The sequence below is a fragment of the Gobius niger genome (assembly GCF_951799975.1).
Source record: "Gobius niger genome assembly, chromosome: 19".
Lineage (NCBI taxonomy): Eukaryota > Metazoa > Chordata > Actinopteri > Gobiiformes > Gobiidae > Gobius > Gobius niger.
The window spans coordinates 20,073,185-20,084,524 of NC_136870.1; the positions used below are offsets into that span (position 1 = coordinate 20,073,185).

An 11,340-nucleotide genomic window follows, 5' to 3' on the forward strand; every position below is an offset into this window, starting at 1 on the left:
CAACAAAAACGTGCCAGAAAAGCAACAATAATACAACAAAAATGTGGCGAAACCCAGACAGAAAAGCAACAAAAAAACTATGACAAAACACGGCAAAAACACCTACGAAAACGTGGAAAAAAGCAGGAAAAGTTACGATCAGTTTTGCAGGCCTTAGCTTATAGATTTGGGTAAAGCCAAACTAGAGAAAATGTGCTCGGTTAAGGCAGAGGGTAAGAGGTTTATTACTAGTATCGATACAAATGATAGAGCCCAGACCTGTTCACCACAACTGCCTCTAAAATCCTGCACTGTCACTCAAAAAGTTGTTACTTTGGGTCCAAAGTGCCGTCATGCACAAGCTTGATATAGAAGCTGCAGTTACACGTAAGACCTGAGGTGGCAGTAGTGAGTATAAAATGGCCAACTTGCATCTAGCCCTTTAAACAAGGTTTTTTACATCATTAAAATGGTAGCTTTAACTTGTTACTAATAACTAATTGTCTTGCTGCCACCTGTATATTGTCCCCTTAGAATTGTAATGTTCTATCTGTGTTCTGAGATATTTAGGTTTTTGAACACTCATGTTTACATTGAAATGGAAATGGCTTATAGGCTTTTGTTCAGAAAGCCCTAAAAAATGGACCAAAATCTACAAAACTCTAATAAAGTATACAGAACAGAGTGAATCCAGGAATACGTGAATATGTGAATAACTAAATTTCGCCAAAAATGTCAATTAAAGTCCATTGAAGCCACTACACTGATCTACCTGCGTTTATTCAAACCACTGTATTTCGCTCCTGCAGGGTCGTGCTGGTCCGGAGGGAGCGGGTGATCCAGAGACACATGGAGCGCCTCCGAGAGAACCACAGGCCGTACGGAGTGGACTCCGGCGCCTTGCGTTGGACGCCTCCGAAAAACCACAACGCGCCCTCGACGTCCGACGAGGAGGAGGAGGAGGAGCAGGAGGAGGAGGAGGAGGAGGTGGGTCTTCCTTTAGCTGTATCTCAAATCTATAGCATCATAGGAAGTCCACATTACCTGCAAAATCTACTTGTTTGAGCTTTTAACCTTATTATAATGTATAGCGATTTCCTGGATTTTGTTTCAATTATTCAAGTGCCTTTTGTTATGATGTGAATGACTCGGGTTTATGGAGCCAACAAATTATGGTTTACATGCACTCGAGTATCCAGGTTATTAATTGGGATTATAAGTTTCCTGGTTTTGTCTGGTTCATGTAAACACAGAATCCTGGTTTCAGTTTGCTGGATAAGCCAATATCCAGATTATTAGAAACTAGGATATTCTCACTGGAATCTTCCCACAGTTTCCTGGATTCTGCACCATGTAAACACAGTATCCTGTTTTTTCTTGTGCAAACTTTTCAAACAGATATGGTAGGAGCAAAAACTTTACTACAGCCATTTTATCTGGTACCTGAGCTTTCAAAACTTTGTATCAGCAACAAAACATTGAAGTAAGCTTAAAAAATGGTATCTCCAGTGGAGGACAGCACTGCTCTCGGATCAAACCAATTTTAAATTTTTTTAATTCTCACGTCTGTCTCTGAAACTGAGAAAGAGCTCTACTGTTCTAAGTATTTCCTTGGATAGTTCTTGTCCCTGTGCTTGAGAAATGTCCGAAAAAGCCATGTAGTATTAACATTGCTAAAGTATTTAGATCCTTTTTGTTGTTTGTTTGTTTGTTTGTATACTTTATTGTCCTCGTAGGGAAATTTGTCCTCTGCATTTAACCCATCCTTCGATGCCGCTGGGGTAACTCGTAAGGAGCAGTGGTCGACGGCAGTGCCGGACCCGGGAACCCATCTCCATGATGTGGAGCCAGGCTGATGGTCAGAATCACCTGGCTGGAGGATTCACCTATTGCACATGTTTTTAGTTGTAGGGGAAACCGGAGCACCCGGAGGAAACCTACGCAGACACGGGGAGAACATGCAAACTCCACACAGAAAGGCCCCGTCCTGGTGGGAATTGAACCCAGGACCTTCTAGCTGTGAAGCAGCTAGAAGGTCATTAGCTCCGCCCCTCTCTGGAGCCTAAATATCCAGGATACTGTAGTTGCTTATGTAAACAGGGATATGAGTGTCCTAGTTTCTATGTAAACATCATAACCAGAATATTGTCATAACCAGGATATGCCTAATAACCAGGTTACTCGAGTGCATGTAAACACACTGAAAATAATTTTGTTTCAAAACCATGCGACTCTCGTTGAGTTATTAGACCCTCTGACCTTCATCATTAAATCCAACGACATGAGCACAGTCTATTGCAGCTTTTCTGCTTCTTTTCGCTGCTGATACTCTTAAGCACTTTTGCTATATCTCTATTTATTGATTTTAAAGAAGCTGTCCTCTTTCACCCTTCACTTGGTTTGGACTTATTCCTGGCAGGGATGGAGTTAGTTTAAACACACAAAGCATTGAATTTGCTTTAAAACTGTAACTATTTCACAAGTATTTGGCATTTATCACTGCAATCCCTCATGCTTTATTCCTCCAATGACACCCGGCTCTAGTTTCTTGCCGACAGTTGTCCTAACACGACTTTGTAACTACCATCCTCAAACCTCAAAGTGACACAAGTGCATGTATAAACAGTAATAGAACTAGTACACGGCGTCCTCAGAGCTAAAATTGGCCGTATTTCTCAATGGGATTTGGTGCCTTCAGTTGTCCTTTGGAAAGGCCTGACTCATGGCAAATTAGCAGTGAAAATTTTACTGGCAGTTTTAATACCGAGGGAGGGATCTCTGTTCACATAAAAGCGCTGCGTAAATGTCTACAAATGTGATAAAAGAGAAGTTATAGTTTTTCAGAAGACATAAAATCAGACTCAATAGATTTTTGAATAGGCGTTACTTCTATTGTTGTAATTCGGAGGAAGTTTCTGATTTGTGGCGGGTCTATTCACTGCAGGTTAATTAGGGACAATTATATGAAGAGAGATGTTCTTTCAAAGCTTTTGCTGTGAATTACTGGCATAAAAACAAGTGATGTTTTATCATGGGAACTATGGCGTCTTATGTGTGAAAATGACCCAACATCGCATGTTTCTTTGAGGAAAGGAAATAGACAATAAGTTCCTCAGTAAAAATCTTCAATGTAATGTTAATTAGAAAAAAATAGCGACGAAAGCAAGAAGAAAAGGTAACAAAAATGTGACAAAAAAGCAACCAAAAAGTGGCAAAAAACAACAACATAAGAGCAACAAAAAAGTGGCAGAAAAAACAACTAAAGAGTGACAAAAAGTGACTAAAAACAAAAGTCACAAAAAAGGGGGGAAAAAAACAACTAAAGACAGACAAAAAAGTGACAAAAAACAACTAAAAAGTGACAAAATCAACTAAAGAGTGACAAAAAAAGTGACAAAAAACAAATAAAGAGTGACAAAAAAGTGACAAAAAACAACAAAAAAGTGACAAAAACAACTAAAGACAGACAAAAAAGTGACAAAAAAGCAATGAAAAAACAACAAAAGAGTGACAAAAAAAACAACTAAAGAGCGACAAAAAAGTGACAATAAAGCAATGAAAAAAGCCACAAAAAAGTGACTAAAAAACAACTAAAGAGCAACAAAAAAGTGACAAAAAGCAACAAAAGAGTGACTAAAAAGCAAGATGAAAACCTGTTGTTCTCCAGCCCAGAAGCTTTTAGATTTGGTTAAAGTAGAAACTGTAGAAACTGTGCTCGGTTCAGGCAGGGGTGAAGAAGTTGAGGAATCTGAAACCATGATACAAATAATGAAATAACAGTCATTTTAACTTCTTGTTGTTGTCGTGTACATTTATTTTTGCCCTTGTTGCATTGTCTTCCCCCACATTTTAATGAGCGATGAAAATCAGTGCATTTTGGGGTCGTCCCTCTTGCTTCACTTTGCCACCGCTCAAAGCTGTGCGTGGGTGTGAAACGTGCATCTAATTAATTTGCTTGAACAATTTAGATGTGCAGATGCAAGATTGTGAGAGCTAGAAACTAAAGGAAAAATCAAGTACAACAGCTTTAAGTAGATGTTTTTGAAAGAAACATTTCTTTGGGAATGGTTCGCGTCCCACCAGTTGAGAAACGCAGGATTAGATTGTTTCTTTTTCTCCGGATGACACTTACAAATGTTGTTGAGAACATTGTGTCACTCAAACAGTTGTTTTTATTACAATGTCTGCTGTGAATCATCTTTCAGTCCTGATTTAATAACCGTTTCCTGATTCGATTTCAGCTTGGAAGGCTGAAGGAGCAGTCCGGCAGCTGGGACAAGGAGGACCTGTTCTCCCCGTCCCACAGCGGCCGCCCCACCCTCACCAAAGTCCACTGCAAGGTCCCGTACCGGACCTACGAGCGCCGCGCCATGTCGTCATGGAGCCGCCGCATCCAGGAAGTGGAGGAGCGTAGCCATGACGACGAGGAGGCTGACGACGACGACGATGATTCAGACGGCTCTCCTCCAGTCCTCACCAAAGCCCACGTCATGCTCACAGCCAAAAGAAAGGTGATTTCAGTGTGTTGTCCTTTATTTTCCTGGAATAAGGATATTTGCCCTTGAATTAAGTAGCAAAGAATTGAAATCTGTCTGTATTTTAAATTACTTGAAATAAGATGATTTTTCTTAACTTAAGTGCAAAAATCCAACATACTCAGGAAGATTTATTTACTTGGAAAGTCTAAATTACTTACATTAAGGTCAAACATTCTCAATTCGAGTCATTTTGATTGATCAAGATATTGTTTTGCAATATCATGTCTTGCTTAAGTGATAAGTATTGGAAAATGTCCTTGTATTTTGCTAACTGTGCTCTCTCTTGTCCCGTCAGGCCTATTTTAGAAGTGCTTTGGTCGTGGTTAACCTGCTTTATACCAAGTTTTCAATGTAAAATAAAGACATATTTGAAGTAGTTAGTGGTAAATGCACTGTCAGGGTGTCTGCAGGGCTTTAAAAAGCATCACATTGGATTCAAACTAGCATGAAATCTATAATTCTTGCATAATGATGACATTGCTCGTCTATTGATATGTCAGAACTACCAAAACGATGGTCTAGAACACATTCATCTACAATTTATGAGTAAAATTGTAAACTGGAAGTACAATGTGACTACTATTACTGCTATTACCACTACATCTTCGCTCATGCCAGGGACAAGGGTGACTTCAGTGTGTAGTGTGAGTCATAGACCTCTCAGCTGCATCCTGTTATAGTTCAGTTCTGGGAAGGAGAATAATGCATCTTCTCCTGGAGGCAGTTTTTCAATAGGGACTCTCTCCGTACGTCAATACCGTCTGTACAATAGCATTTTGCCCTGTCCATACAGAGACGAGGCGGCCGCTGTCCTTGAACATAAGGTTTGCATGTTTCATTGTTGTTTATAGGAATTATATACAGGGAAGAATATACCGCAGCCACAGTAATGCATATTTCTACCATCAGGATTTTATTGTAGAAGAACTTTTCAAGGTTATTTATGGCTGAGTAAAGGAGACATAATGCAGTGAGATTTGAGTAATCACTTTGGTAGTTTTATTCTGCTACTGCTGACGCACTCTGATTATTTCATGGATTTTTTTTTTTGCGTGACAGACAGTCTTTCACATTTTTATCATGTCTTTTCTTTACAGATACATTATTTACATTTTTAGAAGGTAAAATGGCAGTGTTTAGGTACCTGAAATAATGTTTTAAAGCCTCAATTCTGCATGATATGTCCACAAGTAACAATGATGGAACATACTAGGGGCAGAAGAGAGAACTGGTTATTGTGCATTTATCACGTCCTCTTCAGGCATGTCAGCCCCATATTGTTTCTCAGCCCCCATAAAATGTTGACAATATTTCTTCTCACTTTCCCTTCATCTCTGGTTTGAATTGCAGCTTAGCCATCTTTTCCATATTATAACATTGTCCAAAACACAATGGGAAATGTCGGCATCTAAGTCTATTACCTCCATGAAGCTTGACTTCAACAAATTGCAAATCCAATCACATGTGAAAGTTTCCAGAAAAACAAAACAATATTTTACAAAAATGTGCAACCCCACACCGGTTACTTGCTTAAATAGACTGTGGCATAGCAGAGCAGTTGTTTTTGGTGGCACAAAGCACAGCTGAGTGCTCATCATTAGCCTTTTTCCCTTCGTTAGTGGCTGGTGTTGTGTTCACGCGCGGTGGGAACTTTGATAGATATTCACAGATCGGTTGGAAGCAGGGTAGCGCCCACAGCTGCGGATAATAAGATGTTTTCTTTGGGCTTGTGTCTAAAGCTTGTGCCATTGTCAGCGGTCATGGTTAATCTACTGGACTCTCATGCACAGCTCACTTCTGCTTTTTATTATATGAGACTGCCCCCTTGTGGACAGAAAGATACTACCACTGACTTCTTCCTTACACTGTGGCTTACGTCACTGTTTTACAGAGGTGGGTAGAGTAGCCAAAATATTTACTCAAAGTTAGAGTTGCATTTATTCTACATACGTTTACTGAAGTACAAGTAAAAAGTGGTTACCCAAATAATTTCTCAACATTTGTCAGATTTACCCTCAGTGGAAAGAGCAACCAAATCTTTCACTCAAATGAGAGTCCTAGGACAAGTGAAATAACCTGACTTTTTTACTAGATGTGGTTGCTCTTGTGATGTACTGCAAAATATAACCTGGCACGTCCCGCTGTGTGGTTTGACTTGACAACAGGCTGGAGGTGTGCGTTCAGAAGGCTCCATTGGTAATTGCTGCGTAGTGTTGACCTTGTTTTGTTTTCCTGTCCCCTTTTAGCAGAGGTCCATGGTGCTGAAGAAGCGCGGTCGAAAGAGGAAGAGAGTCAACAGCAGCGTCACCACGGAGACCATCTCCGAGACGACGGAGGTGCTGAATGAGCCGTTCGATCAGTCCGAGGATGAGCGGCCCATGCCCCTCCTAGAGCGGACGTCCCGGGTTGGTGAGGATGAGGATGAAGAAGATGATGACGAAGAGGAAGAGCAGCGTGTCGCACCTGTGAAGAGGCGGAGAGGGAGACCACGACTGGAGAAAAACATTCATAAAGACAATCGCGATTTCTGGAGAGATGGTAAGTCGTATGACTATTGAAAACAATAATAGGTAGATGGCCTGGCCCAGCTTAAGCTTTGATTAAAGCACACATTTGCTGTGGCATTGTTTAAATAAACTTCTGTAATGCCACAAGATTTATTTCCATCCAGAGGTGAATACATTTTTGGGAGAGTCAGACCACTCTGCAAAGTCTTTTCCAGCACATCCAAAAGATTATGACTCTGTGTAGGCCAATCTAATCCTATACATATCTGGCACTCTGACTTAAAGGTCCTATGTCTGATTTTTCTGTTGAAAAAATGAAAGAGAGAGTGTGTACATTTTTATTTGTTGTGGTCCGCACTCATTCCTAATTTCCCTATCCCAATGTACAAGTTTAAGGGAGAAATGCGATCACACTGATATAATTATAACTGTACATGCGCAGCACTTTTATCCCACAAATGTATGCTTTTACAATATACTGTTAACCAAAACAAACTTGATTTAATTTCAAGTGAAAATATAAAATAAAATCAGGTATCGGGCCTTTAAAAAACACAGCAATCATGTGTAAAACGTTTTTGTTTGTGTAAAAGCAGACTTTCGTTTGACATGTTTGAGCCATGTTAATGAAATATTTACAAAATATCTTGCATACCCTACCACTCAGTGATGTTTATATAGCAAAATGTTTCATGCTCGCACAGTAGATCATGTAACGCTCCTCTCCTCTCTTTGCAGGGTCTGATATGCTCAGTAAAAGGCCCATTCCTCGTCCGCTGAAACGGAAGAAGGGCTGGCCCAAAGGCGTGAAGCGCGGCCCGCCCAAATGGAGAATGAAGAACGAGCGAAAGATGGGCTTCAAGCTGAACCTGTACACGCCCCCGGAGACGCCCCTGGAGCACCACATGCACACGGCAGAGGCCAAAGAGGAGGCGGAGGGGGGCGTCAGCAGCGCAGACGAGGGCAGCCAAGCGGGACAGGGCGCCGACAGTCCTGATGTGCCGCTGGAAGAGCTTCGGTCCCAGCCTCACAGCCCCAACGACCAAGACTCTCACAAATCCAGCTCAGCAGAGGACTCGCCGGTGTGCTCCCCGATCTGCTCCCCCGCCCCGTACTGCCCAGAGGAGCAGGACGAGTCCCCCGAACCGCCACTGGAACAGCGGGACAGTGAGCCCGAATCACCGAAAGAAATAGGGGAGGAGGAGCAGAGAACTGAGATTTCACGGGACAGGGAGGAAGAGGAAGAGGAAGAGGAGCCCAGTCCAACAGAGGTCCAGGAGGAAGAGCAGACGTCAGCAGAGCCCGGGGTGACCAAAGAGGAGCCGGAGCAGGAAGTAACCGACACTCCTGTGCGCACAACAGGTTTTTTAGATCCCAACGAGTGTGAGGCGGGACAGCAGGTTTCCACGGCGACAGAGGAAAGCGAGGACAGACCTGAGGCAGACGCTGCTGTGGAGGCTCCAACAGAAGCAGAAGTGTGCCCTGTCCCAGAAGAGGCTGTGGTGGACTCAGAGGAGGAGCCCGCTCCCAGTCCCTGTCAGGAACGTCCTGCCTCTGTACCTCCAGAGAAACCTGTGAGCCCGGCTCCAAGCCCCGCCCCAAGCCCCGCGCCCAGGGAGGAGCCTCTGTGTCCGGAGATCGACTCTGAAACGGTGCAGGCGGTGCAGTCCCTGACGCAGGACGCTGTGTTCCAGGACTGTGTGGAGCCTCAGGAGCCTTGCGCCCCTCTGCAGCCCTATCCCCCTGCCCCTCCCAGCCCTCAGATGCCCCAGTCCGACCACAGCAGCCCCCTGTCCTCGGCCCCATCCCATCCAAGCCAGTCGGTGCGCTCAGTGAACAGCCCTGCAGTGTCCCTGATGGAGAGCGGCTACACTCAGATCAGCCCAGAGCATGGGGCCATGGTGCTGCATAACAATTTAGAGACCAGTCCTGTGATGGACGTCCCATCGGTGTCGGACCATGGGCAGCAGGTGGTGGACAGTGGCTTTAGTGACCTGGGCAGCATCGAGAGCACCACAGAGCCCTACGAGAACCCCAGCAGCTATGACTCCACCCTCGGGGGCAGCGTGTGCGCCGCGGGCTACGGCAGTGCCATGTCCCAGGGCAGCTGTGCAGTGGGCCAGCCCATAGTGGGCCCTGGCTGCACTCTGATGGCCCAAAACCTGAGCTCGCCCCCGCACTGCAACGTCAAATCCCCGCAGGGCTGTGTGGTCGAGCGGTCTCCGAGCAATGGGCGCCATGGACAACACCCCCAGCACAATCAGATCAACCACAATCAGCACCAACACGGGCCGCACAATCAGATGACTCAGCCGCACAATCAGCCGCACCCCCACAATGCACCTCACCTGCCACACTCCCACAACGTGCCTCATCCGCCGCACTCCCATAATGCAAATCACCCTCAGCACTCCCATAACGCGCCTCACCCTCCGCACTCCCATAATGCACCTCACCCGGCGCACTCCCACAATGCACCTCACCCGCCGCACTCCCACAACGTGCCTCACCCGCCACACCCTCACAGTCAGCTCGCAGCGCACAATCAGCCCCTTTCCCACAGCCACACGCCGCACCACGTGTCACACGGGCGGCACAACCCCACCCACCCACATAACCCCGCCCACCACAATCAAACCGCCACCCACAATCAGCATAGCTCCGCCCTCACGCAACACAACCCCTCCCACCCTCAGCATAACCCCGCCCATAACCAGCACAGCCGCACCCATAACTCCGCCCACAGCCAGCCCCATGTGCACAGCTCCTCCCACCCCCATAACTCCTCCCACACTCACAGCCTGCACCACAATCAGCTGCCCCAGCACGGCCTCCACCGGCAGCAGCACGGAGTCCCCCAGTGTGCCCTGCCCCCCAGCTTCACCTCGGCCGTCCAGCTGCCCGACCTCGCCGAGACGAACCCCAACTTCCTGTACGAGCGCCTCAACGCGCAGGGCGAGTACGGGCCGCACTATACGCAGCCGTCGGGCCTGAGCCTGGCCAAGCTGCAGCAGTTCACCAACTCCTTCATGGAGCACCCGTTCAGCCACACGTCCTCGCACCCCATCACGTCCTACGCCAACACGCCCAACCTGTCCCAGACGCCCCACCGAGTCCCCGCCCCGCAGACTGCCATGACCCCGCCGCCCTCCAGCCTCAGCTCGCCGGCGTCCCACATGATGCTCCAGCGCAACATGGGGCTCCAGTCGCAGCGCGTCCAATCGCAAATGGCCTCCAAGACCCACGCGGCGTCCCGCTCCAAGGCGTCCCTGCACGCGCACCAGCCGCAGATGTACGCGCCCCGCACCGTGCCGCGGGTGAGCCTGATGCCCGCCGCGCCCGCCTACAACTCCATGAACATGCCCTCGCTCAACGGCTACGGCATGAGCCACCCCCCCATGAACAGCGGCTACCACGGCAACCACGGATACATGAACCAGTCGCCCCAGTACTCTATGCAGATGGGCATGATGGGAACTCAGCCGTACGCCCAGCAGCCCATGCAGGCCCCGCCCCACGGCAACATCGTGTACTCTCCGGCGGGACACCACACGTACGTCAACGCGGGGATGTCCAAGCCGCCGCTGAAGGGGCCGGGCTTCATCCAGCGGTAACGCACGGCCCCCTGGGAGACGAGGGGCGGCTTTATGATGCACTAATTAGGCCTTGTTCCTTTCTCTGTGTCTTTTTTGTTACTTAAAACCAGCAGCACTTGGAAAGATGCAAAAATGTTGATCAGAGTCAACTTTGAAGCTAATATTGAAGAGTATTTTTGTTGCTCAGATGGGAAGCCTTACTTCATTATGATGAGAATCTATTTAAGTAGTGTTAGTGTTTCCGGTATGTCCACACTAATGCTGTCTATTATCGAGTCAAATCCTGATGTACAATTCTGATGAGATTAAAGGAATGTAATCGATAGTGTTAGGTTAGACCATAGCTTTATATTGTAACATTAGCTCTTATGTGCAGTGTTGTAAAAGCCTAATCACGTTAGGCAGCCATCGCTAAAGCCTCTTTATCAAAGGATGAAGGAAAACATATCTTTCTACTGAGGTTTTTCAGTAATGTCAACTCGTCTTTTAAATCTTCCTGTTTACTTTGGAAGTTTCCCCCTTCGATCCACATTTAGGACTGGTATGTTCAATGCTGGATGCCCTTCTCTCCGTGTTAATGTTTAAAGTTTATTGAGATGCCCATTACCCTTGTCAGCGTACTGCTAACTACATCACACACATTTTCCTAACAGTACAAGAAGTCATAATCAAATCCAAGAAACTATTTCAAGATGCCATACAGCTACAAACAAGCTTATG

The 11,340-nt window shown here is 46.1% G+C and overlaps 1 protein-coding gene across 6 annotated transcripts in view; it reads left to right on the forward strand.

The window, feature by feature from the left end:
• Nucleotides 1-11,340, forward strand: part of kat6b (K(lysine) acetyltransferase 6B) — a 63,631-nt gene extending 52,291 nt beyond the window's left edge. For 4 of the 6 annotated variants that reach the window (XM_079577060.1, XM_079577064.1, XM_079577063.1 and 1 more), the window contains exons 14-17: nucleotides 789-958; nucleotides 4,219-4,490; nucleotides 6,764-7,055; nucleotides 7,763-11,339. In XM_079577060.1, coding sequence (XP_079433186.1) covers nucleotides 789-958; nucleotides 4,219-4,490; nucleotides 6,764-7,055; nucleotides 7,763-10,638 — 3,610 coding nt within the window. In that variant the 3' untranslated portion in view covers nucleotides 10,639-11,339. Of the gene's footprint in view, nucleotides 1-788; nucleotides 959-4,218; nucleotides 4,491-6,763; nucleotides 7,056-7,762 lie in introns of all 6 variants that reach the window. The other 2 variants (XM_079577062.1, XM_079577065.1) reach the window with 1 other exon arrangement.